The sequence below is a fragment of the Cuculus canorus genome, chromosome 12 (genome assembly GCF_017976375.1).
Source record: "Cuculus canorus isolate bCucCan1 chromosome 12, bCucCan1.pri, whole genome shotgun sequence".
In the NCBI taxonomy this organism is placed as follows: domain Eukaryota; kingdom Metazoa; phylum Chordata; class Aves; order Cuculiformes; family Cuculidae; genus Cuculus; species Cuculus canorus.
In genome coordinates this window covers 7568861-7589402 of record NC_071412.1, presented here as the reverse complement: position 1 = coordinate 7589402, position 20542 = coordinate 7568861, and the positions used below count along the sequence as shown (strand labels likewise).

The 20542-nt window shown below is 40.7% G+C and overlaps 1 protein-coding gene across 4 annotated transcripts in view; it reads left to right on the top strand.

Annotated features, from left to right (window-relative positions):
- ARNT2 (aryl hydrocarbon receptor nuclear translocator 2) overlaps positions 1-20542 on the top strand; it is a 107104-nt gene that overhangs the window by 35111 nt on the left and 51451 nt on the right. For 2 of the 4 annotated variants that reach the window (XM_054077548.1, XM_054077549.1), the window contains exons 4-6: positions 1130-1174; positions 3761-3974; positions 6151-6364. In XM_054077548.1, the coding sequence (XP_053933523.1) occupies positions 1130-1174; positions 3761-3974; positions 6151-6364 (473 nt within the window). Of the gene's footprint in view, positions 1-1129; positions 1175-1195; positions 2772-3760; positions 3975-6150; positions 6365-20542 lie in introns of those variants that run through there. The other 2 variants (XM_054077551.1, XM_054077550.1) reach the window with 2 other exon arrangements.

Sequence of the window (20542 nt, the reverse complement as noted above, 5' to 3'; positions counted from 1 at the left end):
ATGCTTATTTATGCTGTATTATTTTGCTAGCTAATACCTGAGACCTTCATAGGCTATCTGTAAATCACTTCATTTTGAAAAGGTGTAATTCTGACACAAAATCTCACTTGACTATTCTTGAGCATTAATGCTCTTCACTTCTAGAAAAAGCATTAACCTTATTTTTGTATTTTCAAAAACCTGCATTTTCTTTTTGGAACAAGCAATTTGGTTTCTCCAAAAGTAAGACCTTTTTCAAATAAATGCATCTTTTTTGTAACTATGCAGGCAAAAATCTAATTCCAAATGATTATTATGTTTTTAGAAAAGGGAAAGGAGGAGCAGTATGTCATTTTTTTAGTGAAATGTCACCTCGCTGCATGTCTCTGGGATAATGCTTCAGAAACAGCAGAGCTTTAATCCCATGGGGCGAATTTCCCATTGCTCTGGATTTCCTCCATAAAGTTGCTGCCAATACACTACAGATACCTGTTCGGGCATCTAACTTTTGTTGATTTGAGTAGGAATGAGGTACCTGTTTACTTCTAGGAATTTCAGCCAGTTTTAATTTAACCTCTATTTACCTAGCAGTTTCATCTGACTTTTGCCAGTCCTCCCCGCAGACGGTGCAGTGTCTGTACCTACTAGAGCTTTTTTTCTGGAGGTGTTCTTACATATTGCATTGCACTGAAGCGCGTGTCTCTGCCCTCCCGTGTTATCTGTAGACCATCAGTGCCCTCTGCTGAATGGAGTGAGTTGTGGTTGCAATCTGGAAAAGCTACGGCTCTTTCACATCCAACACAACAATGAATATCTCATGGGCTGCTGTCAGTAAAAGCTCAGTGGTGTTTTCTGTAATGGTGCTGGTGGTTAAGTTTCCCAAGCAATGAGTGTATGTCAAAGTGTTTGCATAAATCCACTGAAACATGTCTCCAACTTTTTTAAATATACAAATGAAGCTTTTGAATCAGCATGGCTTGAAAGTTTCATCAGACTCTACGTTTTCTTTGCTTTATCGTTCTCATGCCCCCGTTTTCCTTGCTTTTATTTGTAGTAGTTTGCAGTGGTGACCTTCTTTGCTTTCTGCTGTGTGTTGACTCTTGTGTAATGCATAACCCTCATGGATTTATTTATTATCTTTTGTTTCTAGGTATGATGGTGATCAAATCTCTGGTGATAAGGAAAAGTTTGCAAGGTAGGCGTGTTCTGTAGAGTTCTTCTGCTGAGAGGATGTTCATGCCCAAAAAAATCTCAGTAGGTGTGCCTTAGTTTAGAGAACTGGGTATTGTGTTTCTAGGTGGGACGTTGATCAAAAGTACTGCTGACACGGAAAGGATGGCCAGGTAGGAATAAGGAAAAACAAATATGATTCGCCTCCTTTTTTATTTTATACAATGCCATTTTGACTTATCAAAAGTCAGGTGTCTTGGCTGATCCAAAAATGCTTGAAATCAGAAATACTAAACCTAGACTTAAGTGAGTTTAGATCATCTCCCACAGTTTCCCAAAATTCAACGTCCATCCACAATTTCCAGAGTAAAATGAAATTAGAAATGATTCACATGTTTGTGAATGCCAGGGTTCTTAGGGCGAACATTTTTGGAAGAGGAGTACAGCCCTTGTTTTCTTTTAAGAGTTTGAATTTGAACTAGTTTCAGGAAAGTTTCAGGATATTGTTTGCTTGAATGTTTTTATGGCCAGTTGATTACAATACTATTACTTTTCAGCTTTTATGTTCATAAATGAAATGGACTGTTGGATATTCTCTTCTCAGGAAGTTTTGCAATCTTTTTGCTTACTCTTTATAATGGTTGTTTTCAATGTTCAGGAGTATTAAACAGTGACAGACAATGTAATATGTACTTATAAATGTAAAATATTTGTTGAATATGTTTGTTCTTTCTCTGTCTCTCTTTTCCTGATCACCATTTCTGTGAAAATGCTGAACTTGGAGTAAGCTTTCATCATGTAAAAATGCATTTTTCTTCCCCTTGTCCATATTTATCTGCTTGTATATGCTGACATGTACACGTGCACTGCCACACAAGCTGTTCTGCTTGCGCATGTCTATACAATCCAATTCCTACAGGCACTGTTCTATCCTACATCTATACAGAACCGCACAGATGCTGTTGATCAGCCATTTGAAATGGAAAGATTTACTATTATGGCATGATAGATAGGTAAGTAGATAGCGACCTTAACGAAGGGACTGGCTGTAATTTGCTGAATGACCATGGGCTGTCATTGCAGGGATCCATAGATGGATTTCCTGAAAATCAGATAGCATAGGCCTCGGTAGGAATAATACCTTAACAAGTAGTATTTGTTAATACCTTGTAGCCTTAACAAGTGGTGTTTCTGGAGACAATGCCTCATGCAATAGTGCCTGTGCTTGCAGGGGTGGGACACGCACTGCACAGCGGGGCAAGCCCATGCGTTCCTCTTTTCAGGAAGCAGCATACTACAATGTGGATTCTTTCCTGCATTCTAAGAAAAACTCCATTACTAAAAATAGCCAAAAAGTGTAGCAGGCCTAGCTTCTACTTGCACAATCAGTCTTCGTAACAGTCAGCTCCAAAGAATGTTGCAGTTTCTTTTAGTGTTATGTTATGGTACCAGTCAATGCTGGTGGAGTCTCCAAGTGATCAGCTTTTGTATCTTGTCGGATCAGCCAGAGATCCTACAAGAAAATGTGATGCACAGCTTACTGAAATGAGTGGAAGATGCAGCTCTGACATCTGAAGCATCATGTACCTCTTCTGTATTTATATTTGGCTGCCGCCTGACAGGTACAGTATGGTACTACTGAAGTAGTCTGGGTCCATTTCAGGTGTATATATTGCTGTAATTTCTTAAGTAGTGGTGATTTACAGTATGAGAAAACTGAACTCCCAGATCTTCAGTTCTGAAAGATATTAGTGACTGTCCATTTTGAGAATGTTCACATTTGACTCACCCCCTCAGTCATACGTTTGCTATAAAGGGTGAGAACATTAGAGCTCAACCCAAAGGGGGGCAGCATCAAATACTGTCACTGTCATTTCCTTGCTGTGCTGGATTGTTCTCACACGTAAATTCTGATATATGTCTTAACATGCCAGATGTTTACTTACTGTCTTTCATATTCATTTTATTTATATTCTGTGAAGTTTTTTTGTATGTAGTGTTATACCATATACGGTCCCAGTCCTGTGGTCTGATCCCGTAGGCATGTAGTGTCTCTCTGCAGGGGTGCGGGACCTTCCGCACAGCGTTACAGGATTGGAGATCTGTGTTGTCATTGAGTGAGGTTTTTTTTGGTAAGTCAGCGTTGACACTGCTGACCTGATCGAGCTGTTAGTGAAAGGTTTTCTCTAAAAGAACCTTTTATAAGCAGATCCAATACCGTGAGCAAGAACTGGAAGCTGAGAGATGCATCACTGCAAATTTAGGAGTTGTCTGGAGTTGGCAGTTATCAGTCCCTCACATCTTTCTACTTCAATTTTTGTCCTTAAACCAAAGAAGATTAAACTGGCTAAGAGATTAAGACCACAAGCCAATAGCTAGAAATATGGGTTCTTTTCACAGCTATGGCCAAACCATATTTATCCTTCTGTGGCCTGAATTTTCTGTCGAGAAACTGAAAGATGAGAGCGCTTAGCCTTGTAAAGCACTTTGCTCTCCTGGGGTGAAAACAGCAAAACGAGAGTGAAATATTATGATTCCTTACCTCCAACTCAAATTCTTACACTGATCATGTCTGCTTTTCTGTTGGTTTGGTGTTTCTTTAAATGTTCAGGGAGAATCATAGTGAAATTGAGAGGCGCAGGAGAAATAAGATGACGCAGTACATCACCGAATTGTCTGATATGGTACCCACTTGTAGCGCATTGGCTCGTAAGCCTGACAAGTTGACAATTCTTCGGATGGCTGTTTCACACATGAAATCAATGAGAGGCACTGGAAACAAATCTACTGATGGAGCTTACAAGCCTTCGTTTCTTACAGAACAGGTATATTTTTTGCAAATACCTGTTTTTTTCTGATTTGTGGTCTTAAAAGACATGAGGATGTCTTTTCAGTCTTACTACTGAAAGGAGTAGTCTCAGCTTGATCCTTTGCTGTTGTGTAGTAACTGGTGCAAGCTACATATCCATGATGTGAATAGAGATACATTTTTGTGACTGTTTGGTCTTGATCTTAACTATATAACAGATATTTCTCTCTGAAGCAGCAAAATGGGAATTCTTCTCATTGAGGTCTGTCCTTCTGAAAAACAAGTCACTTGCTGCCTCTCATCACGGGAAAGGAATTTCTACCACTAGAACTAGGTTGTTCCCATCCTAACAGAGATTCTCTAAAATAGGTAAAAATGCATCAGGGAAAACCTGCCTCTCCCTCCTGGGTTTGAAGGAAGGTTAAAAGCATTGATTAGTCTTAATGCCTAAGTTCCTGGCAACTAGCTAGGCAGAGATGAATCCCATCTGTACTGGCTGAGGTACACCCTTAGTTACTTTTTTTGGTGGAAGAAAGAAGATGCACCCAGTGCTCGAAGGAAAACTGTATTTAACTGAACACACTGAAAATTCCTACCAGCTTCATTGTTTTCTGAAGTCCTATGGGTGTAATGTGCATTTTTGTGGTCTGAACGATTTAAGCACTTACACGTGTAAGTTATGGCTGGAGGCAGTGCTTTTTTCTCTTAGAGAAACGGCAGCTGCTGCTGACCTCTCAGTTGTCGCATCTCCACTTATTCTGGTTGTCCTGAAGTGTGTTTCTGGAGGCACCATTCAGCTGGTTGTTGGTAGGGCACCTTAATCACCTCTCATTGCAACTTGTTGGTTTTACTGAACCATGCAGGATGACAGTTTATCTTTGTCTTTATTAATAATGCATGCGAAACAGGTCTCATTATCCTCTGTATAGCGCAGCCAGCTATGCGATGAGGTTTTTTATTTAGTCAATAGTTCAGAATTGATGTGCTTTCACTACAATAACGTGGCGGAAGTTGACAGTCTAAGTGTTTCTTGATCCATTTCTTTGTAGAATTTGCCAGATGTCAATCCTCACCTTATCAGCGAATATCTGCCTATTGCACAGAGCCGTACTGAGGTGGCTAACCTGGAATGGGACTCGAATTGTCCAAAACTCTCTGCCTGAGTTGCAGATGCAGTATCTTAACAAGCTCTGGTGGTCATTGCACCCACCTAGCAGAGGCTGTTTGAGTTCGTTTCCCAGGAACTGGAGTGGGTGTTGTTATTCTTTTCCATGGGAGCTTTCCAGGCTCTGTTAAGCTGAGGTAGTCTGTTTGTGTGATGCACACAGACAGCTGTTTGCATCTGCAATTCAAGGTATTAGGCATTGAAACCCGGTGTCTGGAACTGAGGGACAGGAGTACCTTCCTGTAAAAGCCTGTGATCCCCCTTCCAGCACCCAGGTGGGGTTTTGGGGCTCACAGAGGTGCATCTTAGGTGGCTCTGTAGGTTTCTCAGGTCAGAAGGAGCAAAGGTGATGAATGGGGGACCAAGTAAAGAAAAGGTGAAAGACAGGAGTTTCTTGACCCTTTGGGTCTCTGAGGCTTCATATTTACAGGCTGGGAAAGGAAAGCAAGAAGTGAAACAACCTTCTTGTGCAGTGGCTCAGCCCCCTAATGGGAAGGAGGGCTGGGAGTTCCTTGTCCTTGTTCCCATTTCACTTTCTGTGTTTTATCCAGTGGCTGTTTAATATACAAAACAGTTCACCTTGAAGAGGGAAAAAAAACCCCTAAACCAGAAAGACTTGTTGGTTTCTTTCCAATTAAATTATTCTGGACATTTAATTAAGGGATGAGTTTGCCATAAGAGATATAACGGTTCATTTGCTGTTTGTACTCTGAAATATGTTCTTATTTTAATGTTAAATCATGCAAAATGCAGTGAGTTTTAGTTACTTAATTTTCCTAAAGTGTATTGAGATCACCAGATGAAAGGCAATAAAGGAAAAGAAAGTGTTGATTATTATTAAGATCAGCACTTTATGGTTTGCTGCAAGTTTGGTTGCGTTGTTATATCAATACTACAGTGAAATTTTCTGCGTAGGCTGTGATCAGCTATTAAGTTGGCAAGAAACCAATGTTCTTTTGCAGTGACAGATGTGTTATTTAAATCTCTTTTTCTAGCTGGCATTCTAATCAAATCCTTTCTTTGAAAGGAACTGAAACATCTTATCCTGGAGGCTGCAGATGGATTCCTGTTTGTAGTTGCTGCTGAGACGGGAAGAGTCATCTACGTATCAGATTCTGTGACTCCTGTGCTGAACCAGCCACAGTCTGAATGGTTTGGCAGCACTTTGTACGAACAGGTTCATCCAGATGACGTGGAAAAGCTGCGAGAGCAACTGTGTACATCCGAAAACTCTATGACAGGTCAGATATGTCTGATGTATGGTTCTGTGTGTTATGGATCCCTGCAGAGCTTTTCTGGCATTCAAAATGCCTGGTTTGAAAATCTGGTAAAAATGAAATTCAGCAAGATTAAACTGCATTTTCTTGCAGGCAGTGTAGTGATATAAATCTTCTTTTGTGTGACTACATTTTTCATTGTATTTGATTGACTTCAGTCAAACCACCTTCACGTAGCTCTCATTCAAACTTCTGGCTTCGGTAGGTTTGGAATCTGGTTTGTTTTCAGGCTTGGGCTGGAAATCTAGATTGTTTTCTTTTTGTCTCTATTGAACTTGTGACTTCTCTACAAATGTGTTTCTTTAGGGCAGTGTTTATTTTGATGGCAAAAACCATACTTTAGACTTTTCCATTTTCATAAAAGTTCCTTGCGGTTTGCTAACGGGAATCCTGGGGAAAAAATCCAGTGCTTGGCAGCTGAAAATCTAGTGGATTTTGAACGAGAGGCTTGCTGCTTTAGCAGCGGTGTAAGTTAACTGTAAGTTGACGCCCTATCATTTTGCACATGAAACTAAACCATATTTATATCTTCAGCATAACTCTGGCTTTTACAGTTATTCGTGCTCAAGACTGCCAATAAGAAACTACCCTTGTCTTTAATAGGATGTGTGTAAGTTCAAGTTAAGAAAATTAGTAAAATCCTGTTTTAACTCAGACTTGGAAAGGAGGATACTCAACTTTCCTTTTTATTCTTCCAGATAGTATGTTTGTAGCTAAAGGAAAAGAGCTGAGGGAAAATATTTCTAACAAAATCCTGATCTATGCAAAATTCACATAATTTCTCCATGCTTTAGTACTTCAGAATTCTGACCTGGTTCAATGGAAGTTTTGTTGTGTTTCATAACTTAAAAGACAGTGATCCAGTTTTGAGTGAACCTGCACACTGTTTACAGCTTCCATGTCAAAACTGTGCCAAATTCATGATTTCCTGTGGTTTGAATGTGATGTGGTTTTGGCAGAGCTTTCGTGTATTCAAATTGGAAGCTCAAAGCAAAATTCTGTGGTGAAAATCCAGATGGATCGAAACCAAGTGAACAGTTAGGAGAACCTGTGCAGAGCAAAACAGCTGAGTTTCATACCACGAGACTTGCAAAAGAGCACCACCTCTGTTTTTATTATGTAGCGTGTAACACATTTTAATGTAAGTACCATCTCCAAGAAGCAATTACTCCAGCGCCACTGAACAATCATGTTTTGACTTCCAAAAGTGCTCTGTTATGAGGCATAACCTGCTCAAACTAGAGCAGGACTAGACAAATGCAGAGCACTTCTGAAAACCCAACTGTGTGTGTTTTCCAGTTTTTAATTATGTGCTTTTCTTTTACGCTGAATGCATCCGTAGCCAGTGGAAAAAGAAGTTCAAATGATAGTATTTACAGGGCTGAATCTTTTCCCTGCCTGAGTCTTTTGGAGTTGTCAGATGGACACAGAAGGCCCTTAAATCTGCTGTACGTGGACATCTGAACATTTTCTCGCTGTGAGGAAAGCATCAGGCTGTTTAGAGCCAGGGGAGCCTGCTTAGCTACACTCGTTAAGGTGCAGAGGCAGATTGGATGTAGAAAGGTGCATTTCAGGGACTGCAGAGTGTGTGTAGTTACAACCGTTCCAAGCAAGCATGAGTAAGAACAGTGCATGACTGTTCCGAGCTAGGGGGGACATTGCTCAAGTTCTCCTTTGCAGAGTTATTATGGTTACATGTACAGTGCATTTTTTGGCCGGCTGAACATCTCACAAACTATAAACCCAGTCATCAATCTGCTTCTGAATCGAGCATAGACGTACAGTTGTATGTACATCATCTCTGATAAGATCATCATTGAACAGATTTTTGAGATATCTGCTGCGTTTTTCTAGCTCTTTACTAAAATTAGTGTAAAGCAAAGTGACATCATAATACAGTCCCGCATTCTGAGTAGTTTTGTTTTAAAGATGTGATCGGTGAAGTACATTTAGTCAGTAAACTACTAGTCTTGTCAGTCTGTGGAACATACAGATAAACAGAAAGCTCTAGATTTCTTATATTAAACTTGCGTTTCCTTGACCCTGTAAGGTACCTTTGAATAAGAGAAGCTGTCTTCTATAAGGACTGTCAGTCCAGCGTCAATTTGCTTATAAGCAGCATGCAACAGGACTTCAGCAGCATCACTCCTGCTCCTTTAAGATACCCTTCTGGGAGCAATGTAAGTCTAGAGTCTGTTCAACCAGTTACACTTTCCTTCCTGTCATACAAGCCATATTGAGAGCAGCAGCTTTGCAACAGGAAGGAATAACATGAAATATTGCTGAAAACAGAAATAATGGGTGTCTTGGTGACATGTTGAAAGAGGTCAAGTAGGCAAATGCACTTCCTTTAAGTCAGTATTTATCAAACCATTTAGGCAGCCCCCAGGTCTCTCTTGGCTTTCCAAGGTTATGTTTCCCGCAGAACAAAGGGCAGTGAAGAGCTTGAAAGAGATGCAAAACCGCAAGCCAGCCAGCTGCATTTGACATTTTTCCTACTTAAAGTGAAGATCACTACAGGCAGCAGGGAAATCCTCATCTTTTAGTGAGCTCTGGCTGCTAAGAACATGATCTGCTTAGGGAAAAGAAGAGATTTGCAGGTGAAAGTGTAATGACATGTTATGACTTTTAATTCTTCTATCTTCCTCATCTTCCCAGGGTCCATTTTCTCAACTCTATAACTTACTCCTTCAGCCTCTAACAGCATTTTCACAGAGGAGAAAAACTTCATTTGCTTTGCATCTGGTCAGAGCAATGTCCTTAGATTGTAATTATTTGTCTTGTAACAAGTGCTGTTCATTCACGGTGCTTTGCTGGGTTTTGCCCAGCACCTCTTAGCAATCCTGCTACCTAGAGAAGATGCTCCAGAACCCCAAGGGCTTGGGAAGCTGCCACTGCCAAAAGGGAGCGACAGAGAACAAGTCAGTGGAGAAAACAGGCTCCCGCTCACATTTCTGCCCCCAGGAGTAAGACTGAGACTGTGGTTGCATGAGTGTTTTGGCAATCACAGTGGCTTATGCAATCCTCACCTCATCTCACCCTTTCCTCGTTTGGCATTTATGCGGTACTACAACGAGTCACATCAAGGGGGCTCACTGAGCTGAAAGCTGGTTTTGGTCGAGACCGCTCTTTTTGGCCCAGGCTGCCATAGGGTTGCTTGAACTCCTGTGCTAACACCACAAAGAAGCGAGGAGTTAAGGGTAAGGAAAGGACAGGATTTCAGAAGCAGTGAAAGCATATGCCAATTGAAGTGGCTGTTTAATTATGACCTAAACCATGTAGTGTGTTTGGGAAGTTAATTACTAGCTTTATTTTTAACGCGGGGTATGGAGAAGGATGGATAGTTTCTATTCCATTTTATATCCTTGGAAATTTTATTCCCTGGAAGTGAAACAATTGTCTGCTCTTTTTATTGTACATTAATCGCTAACACATTGTAGCAACAGGAAAGCTGAACTGTGAAGTGTATGTACAGTTTGAAACAGTCTAAAAAAGACAGCAGCTGAGATTTGATGATAGCAACAAATAGTGCTTCCCAAGTTTTTACATGCGTCATGGGCTTGATTAATCAGATATTCAGAGTAATAAATTACTTTTTGTCTTTATACTTGGAAATGTGCAGATGGGAAAACAAATCACTTCAAATATGGATGAAGATCAGATCCCACAGTAGGATCCATTAGCAAAGACCCCTTTGCCCCTAGGGTGCACTGACGAAACTTCATGGATGTTGAGTTCAGCTGCAGGTTCAGAGTTGGAAGTTGATTAACACACAGCATGGTGGAATCCTAATGCAAGCAAGAGCCTCTAAGCAGCTGCACAACAAATCTCTGATGGAGCAGAGAACAAACAGAACTTAAATCTAAGTGCAGAGGAGAATAGCTTTTGAAGAACATCTCTGCTGCATTTACTCACCAAAAAATGACTGCGCAAGTATTGTAGTTGACTGTTCATTCATTAAAAGATGGTGTTTGAGAACATTTTGCCAGACTGATTCATGCCAGTCTGATTCTCCATTAGCAGTTCATGAAAGAGTAGATTGAGAAATATAGATACCTCTGTATGGTTGCCAGGAAATACTCCAAGTGATTCCATGATGTTTCTGAGATGTTTGTTAAGGCTGTGAGGTCCCTCTTCCTGCAGTCAGCATCTCCAGTGGTGCAAATGGGAAACAGCGAAGTTTTTTGTATTCAATTCTGAGCTCCAAGCAGCACAGCATGTCATAATCCAGCTATAACATCTTCCTTCAGCCTCACTCTCTATGGCTAAGGAGAAACAGGAGGCAGCATATGTAATCCCATCTATGGCACAAAGCCTCCTCAGGACATTCAGTATCAGAATGACTTCTTGGAAACTGTTTTAGCTGAGTAGTTAAAGGGATGCTGAAACTGCAGGGCTGTTAGTGCAAGACAGTGATGAGAACCAGAACCTTTACAACTTCCAAGTGATGTAAAAATCACTAAGTCGATTTACTTGCTAGCTGAAAAAGATTAATTGAGGTTACTCCTGGACAGAACTTGTATGCCAAGTTTAATCTTGGCATAATGTTTTATTGCTATATTTTATAAGTACAAAAAATTTGAACTTTATGATGGAAATGCTGACTGACCACAGAAAAAGTTGAGCTGATAGGTACCTTTTTTTCTAAAAAGACCATTGTTTGACAATTCACAGTGGTTCCTTATGGAAACCTCACTCCATGTTACACAGACATTTGGATTTGGGAACCTGTCTCACAGAATCTTCAAGTAATGTGTTGTCTTCCAATGGTCATATCAGTATATGCCGTTTTCTGTCCAACTGCAAAGCTTTCTGTTACTAAGCAGAGATTGTAGCCACAGCCACAAAATCCAGATGCTGTGGATAGCGTGAAATTGTCTGTAAAAATGAGAAAAATAGTGTTCAGCTCAAAAGAGGGCAGTGCCAGAGACCAGTGAAGAAGCAGAATAAAGCTTTCCACAGCACTGAACAGATTGGAAGTGTTCAAGAAACGGTAAATAACCGTATGAAAGAGTAACTTCTCTGCAACACATACTCTTCCTGAAAATCAGTACTGTGAACTTTCTTACACCTACATGTCAATTTTCCAACTCTGATTTCTGCATGATCTTTCTTAGAAGAAAGGGAACTCTTCTCATACACACCGCCAGCCAGGGAATGCAAATGTGCTCTTATTCACGATCACTGTTTTGAACTCTGACTTGAATTAATGGTTTGTGGGAGACTTCAGCTGGTGCGGAGACTAGCTGGATGAGACTCCTGTTTGGCTTCACGTGCACAGTTCTCAGAAGAAAGTCAAAGAATAACCTAAGGCATGACCAGAAACTCAATGCTGACAAATGTAATTGTTATATGCCTTAAATGTCATCTTCGTGAAGAGGATGCTCTGAAGAGTCTGTATAGCAGCCTTCCAGGGGGCTACGGGAGAGCTGGGGAGGGCTCTTTATTGGGGAGCACAGGGATAGGATGAGAGGAAATGATTTTAAGCCAAAAGAGGAGAGATGTAGATTAGATATTGGGAGGACATTTTTTACTGCAAAGGTGGTGAGGCACTGGCACAGGTTGCCCAGAGAAGTCGTGGCTGCCCCATCCCTGGAGGTGTTGAGGCCAGGTTGGATGAGGTTTTGAGCAGCTTGATCCAGTGGGAGGTGTCCCTGCAGGGAGAGTTGGAACAGAGTGATTTTTAAGGTCTCTTCCAACCCAAACCGTTTTATGATTCTATCATTCTGTGATTCACTAATAGTAAATACTCGTGTTTAATGACAAAGCAATGTATTATCAAAACATTTAATTTATGAGATGACTTCTGTGCTGTATTAGGAAACCATGGAGTTAAAAATTGGGTCAGCCTATTTATTTATGTTTTTTAAAAAAAGGTAAAAAAAGCTTACTTTAGGTATTGGTGCCCAAAATTTTATAGCAGAACTATATGAATGTTTTTTTCTACTTAGAACTGCTAAAACTCCTTGAAAAAAAAAAAATTTTAAAAATTCCTTTTTTTCAGGGAAGTCTGTCCTTGCTGAGGCAGTCGACAAAACGAGGAACTGTAGCAAAGCTCCTTTGAGACTCTGTTCTCTAACCTTTGGTACTAAAGAGCACATTTATCAGAGGTTTATGCATTGGGAAGGTACCATGTGTGTAAAGGGCTGTTTAAACTGCAGTGCTTCATTTCTTTATTTTTTTTTTTACTTCTGTCTGTGAACTCTTTTGAGTACATGAACCCTAAAGAACCATCTGTCTCTGAAACATGCCCAGCCCAGCAGCTTAGGAAGTCAAGAGTACAGAGAATTAAAACCAGATCTCAGTATTTTAGATCTTAACATCTTAGCGGAGGATGACTGCCCTACTAAGACTGTTCGCCTCTGGGCAGGTAGGGAATGAGTTGTATAATTTTTCTGTTCATAGGGAGAGTTTTTTTATCCAAGGGTAAAACAGTGATTCATCATCAGCTGTTTTCACTGAGCATCTATGAATACCAGTGTGTAGGGTGAAGATGAGCGGGCATCTAGTAAACAGCACACACCAAAGCCGGCAGGATGGGGAGGAGCGAAAGTTTCCATATGTATGATATGAGATGTCCTGAAGTCTTTTATGTCTCTGCGGGACAGTCTGAAACTTGACTTCTAATATTTTATGGGATTTTCCACCTGCCCGCACACATGTGACGCCCCCTTTTATTCCTTAGAAGGGTGTAGGCAGAAGACAGCTGTGCCAGGATTATTGCACCTGCAATGGGAGGGAACACAGAGGTTTTTGAAAATAGGTGTTCAACACTGAGGTTCTCCAGAAGAAAAGAGGTCAATCATTGAAATATGCTGCTGTGTATAGAATACATATGGGTGTTTCATGTGAACAGAGTGTTTAAGGTTTCAGTCTCATTTTACTGTAGAAAAAGCCAATTTTGGCAAGGCATGTTTTCCTATTTGAAGTGTGAAATCTTGGAAATTTGGCTCGTTGCTGACAACTACCAAATCACCATGTGATACCTGTTTTTCAGCAGAATTGCATGGTCCCAGCGGCATTGCGGGGAGTGAAGTGGATGTTTCAGATGTAAGACTTTCCATACACCCAGCCTGCTGCTGTGCTGTTCTTCCAAAAAAAAAAAACTTATGCACACGTTTTTGTGGACTGACTGTTCTCATAGCAGGAAGGTCACAGTGCCAGACGGAGATGGCCTTTGAACTCAGGCAGTGCCGATTGTAGGAATTTGTGGGTTTTCAGCTTTCGTCTGTTCAGCTGGTGGGTTTTTTACGGGTAAAATGGAGGAAATCGATGTTCTGCTTCATCCACCCCCATTCTGTTTACAAGCAAATGAAATAGTGCAGTAGATGCTTAAGAGCAGGGGGCAAGAAAGTTGTTCCTCTGTGGCACCTACATCTTGGTTATCCCACTGGCGTGTGCTGAGAAGTGATGCTCAAAGCTTCCATGTCTTCATCTTCTCTTCTGTTGTCATTTGGTTTCATCAACCACAGTTTGGCAACTCATGACAAAATAGAAAAGCTTAGTGGGTGAGTAAGAGCTATCCGAATCTGAGAATGTGCTGGGCTCGCCAGAAGGAAGATAAGGGAAATTTTAGATATATTGTGCGTTAAACTACACATGCAGGACTTAATGTTTCGTTTACAAGGGGATCACCCTAATTTTCAGTTGAAGTGAATGATACAAACCCTTCATTCAGTGGCTGCTGTGTGAGCAATGCCTTTAGTCCCATGATCCTACAGGGCTAACACAGAAGGTGGAATTTGACTTTCTGTGTTGTTTATGTGCCAGAGAGGACTTTGAGGCCTCAGGGCACCATTCTTGCCCTTTGACAGCCTAGATAATACCACTGAAATAAGAAAAACCCAGTCAAAAAATAGGTACTTGCAAATGATCGTATTTTAAATGTATGGTACATTTAATCTCCGTAACTTATTCCAAGATAATTTTGTTTTGCTTTGGTCTCTAGGGCTGTTTCTGGGGAAAAAAAAATGCCAAATGTGGGGAGAAGCCAGCTATGTATAAAACAGTTCATAAAGCAACTCCTACACGAACACAGTGATCCAGTGGTCTCCCTGCTGCTGAGACACTCTGGTGGGTGGGTGGTACTGGAAGAAAAACTAGTGATAATAAGTTGCATTTTTAAAATTACTTTGATAATTATAGTGGTGGTTTAAAGAGCTCAGTACATGTTTTTACTGAAATAAGGGAGCAACTTTAGCATAGTACTGTGAAACAGACTTATTACACCTGATTAGCATTTGGGAATGCTTTTAGTATAAATTTTCAGGTGCTTGGGTATGCACGTGCAAATGAGTTTTGTGGTTCAGTCTTCACCTTGAGTCTCTCACTTGGACGCTGCAGTGTGCTAAAGTCTGTTATTACAGATGTTTAACTGGATTGCTTTCACTTGCTGGGTTTCAAGGGTTGTAGTTCTTTTTCATGTTCAATATTTAGTCAACCTACTCTGTTTTGTTAAACATGATGAAATATATGGAGTTAGTGATTTTTTTTTCCCCCTTGTAGAAAATACTAGTGTTTCACAAATACCTCACGAACTTCTTCCATTAACACGTTGCCAATAAAGCAGTCTGAATAGCTTGCATCCTTTTGCCACTGGCCCTGCGTACAGCTCTCTAAATCTCAGGTGCTTCTCAGGTTTTGGTGGGAACTCCACAGATGCTGGGAGGATGCAGTATTAGTCTTAACATTTGCCCTGAAGAGAAACAGCTTTTCCTTTATCCTGGTTTGAATGTTGTGTTGTCTCAGTGAAGTTAATACAATGCACTAAAATATTTCTTTTTATTATGTGGTGAGTTGTTGCAACAGGCTCGGGAGGCACAGGGAGGAGTGGTGCCTGGAAGTGATAGTATTCCACCTGCGTCTCCAGTTGCTTTGAAAGGGGAACTTAGCCCATGCTGCTGTCATCTCTGTTTCCTTAGCTAAAGTTTCCTCTTCCATAATACTGGGACAGCAGAGGCAGGACTTCCATGGTCTTTGATCCTTCCCTAGCCTTCTACCACCTTGCTGAAACCAGGACACCCACTTGCTCCTTACTGATACCCTACACAGGGCTGCATAGAGGAAAAGTTTCCCCTATGGCATCATATACCCAGAGGGGTAGCATGGCCCACTGTCAGTTTTCTGTGGTTTGATCTCTCTTATTACAGTACCTTGTATCAGAACTTATGTCATCAAACATTCTTCTCTCTGTTTTTGTAGTATGGAGACTTTTGCATTGGAATTTGTGTCTTGAATCTTCAAAAAGAGAATTAAAATCTATAATGATATTTTGCCTTATTTTAGCTGATCTAAAGGAGTAGTCTAAAAAAAAAACCAACGAGACAGCGTCCTTGAGCGTTTTGTTCTCCTCCCTCTCTCTCCTTTCTCGTGTGTTTAAATTTAATTCTGTCCCCAGTGAAATATCTCACAAAGTAATCTTGTAGTCATTATTTATTTCCTCTAATGGATCATTCCATGTCCAGGGAATAATGACATTCCATGTCCACGGCTCGTGTGGAACAGACCACAGCCAAATTTCAGAACCGGACGATGCTAGTATTTATTAATAAAACATATATCCCAGTTATTTGAGTTTGGTAATGAAGTACAAGTAATACAGAATGCCAGAAGCTGAAGCTTTTTTGGCAGAAGTGTTTTTCAGTAAAGCTTCCTGCTGAGCATTCAAGTGAAACAAACAGGTCAATTTAAAAGCTACTTACAACTTTTATGTATTGATTTATTACACAGCTGTGAATGGAAAAAGAATAAATTAGATATTGCAGAGTTATTTTGGATAGCTGTCTCTGCTGATGGTGCTTTGGAGTAACTGTTTCTGAGGTTTTCAATGCTTTTTCTAGACAGAATCTGCTCTGTCTTTTGAGGAGCTCTTTGTGTCTTGGATCACTGGCAGGATGTAGTATGATAATTTTCTGCAGCTCAGACTTTCCTTCAAATAAATCTGGTAATAGTAACAGAAGTGCTACCCCAACTGTCCAGCTCATTGAACCATGGACTTGGTGATATTTATTTGTTTAGGGACTGAGCCTGAAAGTACCTGCAGAGATCACAATCTGGCTCTATCAGGAGTTAGATGAAACTAAAGCGAAATAAAGCTTCTGCTGCTAAAGTTTAAATGGACGGTGCAAGGGTGGAAAAAGAGAGGATCATCATCCCCCTTTACAAAAAGGGAACTAGAAATAGAGATAGATGCTGTTGTACTTGTGTCTAAGGAGAACTTGCACATCTGTATGGGCTTTTCTAAGCTATTTTATGTGGTATGCTGAATGTTTCCATCAGATAACCATTGTTGAGACTTCAAAATACATCTAGTCCTTAAAATATTTCTGGTTTTTTTTTTTTTTGTGTTATAACTTAACTTTCAGCATGTGCTTTGAATTATTTGCTTGGGGGTTTATTTCCAGGTCCATCAGCAGAGAGGCTCGCATGTGATCTGTAACACTACCTCCTCAGATAGTCCCTTGAAATTAACTCAAGAGCAAAGCTCGAAAGCCCACATACTTTCCTTTTTAATTTAATTAAAACGATGCATATTTGCCCAACACTGTGGAGAATTACATGATGCAGACTGGTTAGTCAAACATCAAGACAGGCACAGCAGAGACCTTTTGGCCTCATGAGCTTTTATAAGAAGAAGTTGCATTAAGCAAACAGCTGTGTAACGTGAGGGGTTTCTTATTGAAAAACACGAGGGGGTGAGAAAGCTTCTCAATTCCCCCTTTGTGGGTCAGTGTCTCCAGCTGGTAAGTAGGGGACAGACAGATATTTAAAAATAGCTACATTTCAATTGCATTACTTCGTTTTTGTTTTTTTAACTTTGCTGTTGATTGGATCAACTCTTCATTCTATTGTAAGAATGTCATAACTTGACTCTAATGCTTATACAACGCCTTTTGCAATTAGATGATGTAAACCATAACATATTTAGAGAGGTTCAAATAGTCCCCCTGAGAAGCTAGGCTAGTGGGGAGAGTGAGCTTTGATGGTTTATATTTATAAGTGGAACATGAGCCATCGTCGTGGGATAGGTAGTTCAGGAATTTTTTCATGAGTGCAGAGGGAAAAATGAGCAATAGAGAACATGTCCTGGTTCTAAGCATCTTGAAAGTGGGGTATTTGATTCAAGTGAAATTTCTTTTTCTTATTTGGTCTAATTTGTATCAGGTTCTATACTGATACATCAAGAAGTTGTCACTGGATATAAAGAAAAATCAGCCAAGCAGCCTACAGTTTTCTTTTGGAAGCATAATCACGGTTATTTTTCATTTAAGCTGATTATGCCCTGATAAGCATATAGTTGCTGTGGGATTTTAATAGACTTTCTTACAATCACTGTGGATTGTATTATTGAGAATTTTCATGTACAGCTAGTGTGTTGAGAGCTCCAGTTCTGTATGAGCTTGGACCTTGTTCGTAGCTGCACCTCCACTGCTGGCGGACTGCAGGCAAGAGAAATCGCTCCTCTGGGCTTCAGCATCCTCGTCTTTAAATAAGAGTAAATTGGTGGATCTTTTCTGAAAGTTGCGTTACTGCCATCAGCAAGTACATGCTTGGAGCCAGTTATTTATTTTGTGTGCTCATATAGTTGTTTAATGGTGTATCAGCGATGCTTTGAGATGTAGCGGTATGTGCAGTGGGGTAGGGATACACTGCTGCATTCTTCTGCACGATAAAACGAGCACACGAGAGCAGCAAAGCTCCAGCCTGGGAGAGCTAAAGCGGTCTCATAGGAGTTGGGTGGAAGGCACTGCCAGCTTTGGAGCAAGAGTGACTGCATTTTATTCTTACTATCCCATGAGCTTCTTGGTTGATATGTATGCAGCATAATGACAGCTGGGAGGTCCTGTGTGGTCCCTCATTTTGTTCCAGGCTGTGTCAGGCTAAATGATTTTACAGTTGTGCTGCATTCTCGAGGGATGTTGGTATACCACTGTCCCCATGGCTTCATTCTTCTGGAGAACTCGGGCCAGGGCACAAAATCCCATATGGCAAAGGTATAAATGTTGGGTGGCTCTACAGCCGTGCTGATAGGGTGCAGTGTCCTGTGGGGAGGTCACATCCTCTCTGTACAGTCAGACCAAGTGAGAAGCAAAGCTGGAAAGTGTGCAAGGGGGGACTTTGTTCACACCTGCAGCGCTGCCTCCCTCAAAGTCCTACTTATCTGCTCCTTGAAAAATTTGGTAGGATCGTGGTTTTAATACAAAGAAAGATTTTGTAGATCAGTCTTAGATCAGCCATCTCCATGTTTCCCTTTGCCATGTCCTGAGCTTCCCATAAGCTGGAAATTGAGGAAATGTGATTATGGTCCATGAAGGCTGTGATACCAATAAGGGGTGACCTATGCTCCCAGATACCTTCCAGGCAGAACCCAGGAGCTCCTGCACCCACAGGGAGAGAGTCTGGAGAACAGACTCTTTCCACGTGTGAATTAAAACTATATGTGCACTGCTAAAAATGCAGCTTTGATACTGCTTGTGCGTGAAACTGATGTATGGAAGAGAAAAGCTTGCTGCCTGTTCTGAGCCCATCTGCTCTGCAACACTGCAAGCCCTGGCAGCATCCCACGGGGCGGTGCTGCCTCTGATGCAGGGAAGGGCCGGCGTGTTAGCGGTGCCAGTGCCTGCACTCGCCGGTTGTTTGTGAATGAGTTAAGCATCACGAGTTAGCAAACGTCTTCTGTAAAAACAATCTCATTGAGCTCTTACTTTCGAGAACTGTGCATTCTTCGTGGCCTCTCAATGTGTTTTGTTATCAAGAATTGATGTCTTTGTAGATTATTGTTGAGAATTTACTACTCAGCAAATATGAATTAGCATTGTTAAAATAAACAACAGGTTTAAGGCATTGCGTGTGTGAGCTGCCCTGTACCCTCTGTTGTGGGTGAGAGGGGTGTGCTCTTACAGCAGCGCTGGGTTTGGGTGCACAGTGGAACTGATGCCAGTCGTGGGGTTCTGCCCTTCATTTGTAATTTGACGTTAGGGGGATCTTAAGTCCAACTATGTTTTTAGTGTCCATGCTATCCTTACTGCTCGTGTGTTTGCTTTCCTCTCGCTGGGGGGGCAGGGAGATGCATTTTTCATGGGTACGGTTTTAATGGGATTGTATTGTTTGGTGTGTTCTCTCCACATAGTTCCTGTGTTTGGTGTGATGCCGAAGGGATGCTCTGCCTTTAAGGGATACTTGGATGAATAGCAGCATACTTCTGCACTATGGCAGTCGTTTTTGGTCTCACCAACCCTGCAGTAGATACCTTGTCATTTGTAGGGCAGGGACTGGGGCTTTCAGGACAGGGACTGTCCCCTCTAATAATACGTGTATGTACACGGTAGATGTATATTTGCTCTTATAGACATTGCCTTTATGTAAATAATAAAACCCAGAAGGTTGAGACAAGAGCTGTGTGACCATGATTTCATTATTTTTTAATGTATATATAGTTTTATTTGTGAATTGCAAGCTGCTTCTTGTTTATGTAAACATGAATTCCTGGAAGAGCCTTCAAATACTGTGTTTGCATTTCAGTTTTGATTCTTAATGTGTTCTTAGATAATCTGTAATTTTTTTGATACTGGGATCCACAGGGCGGATGTATATTTATTAAACTTAAAAGAGCTTAAAGCACTTGCTGAGCTGCATTAAACATGAGATACAATTTTATCCCTTAAAATTGTAAGGGTATACATTTTTGAAGTTTTTTATTTTCCTTTAATTTGAATTAATGCAGAAAAATGACTTTGCTCTGGCATGAGCTTATTAAGAGTAATTTAGCATAAATTGATCATATTTACACTATTTCATCTTATTATTGAAGACATTTTGTTTATGTGTTTGTAATGGCAGCTTGTAGTTTTAGTTGAGAACACAGATCTTTTAGCTGATCTCTGCCACTGCTTTCTAAAGACTTAATGTACTAATAAAGCATCTCCATAGAAGAAGTCCTTTGTTCCGTGACCCTTCAGTTGGAGGGTCAGCTTATATTTGGAGCCGTGTCCAGAAGCATCAGTACCTTGACCATTACTTTGCTTTTATTTTTAATTATTTCCTCTTGTTTTCCTGCATCCCTGTCTTGCTTTTTCCGTTTTTCTAGTAAGATAAATATGCCTTTAGTTTTCATAAGGATTTTTGGGTGCATCATTCCTGTGT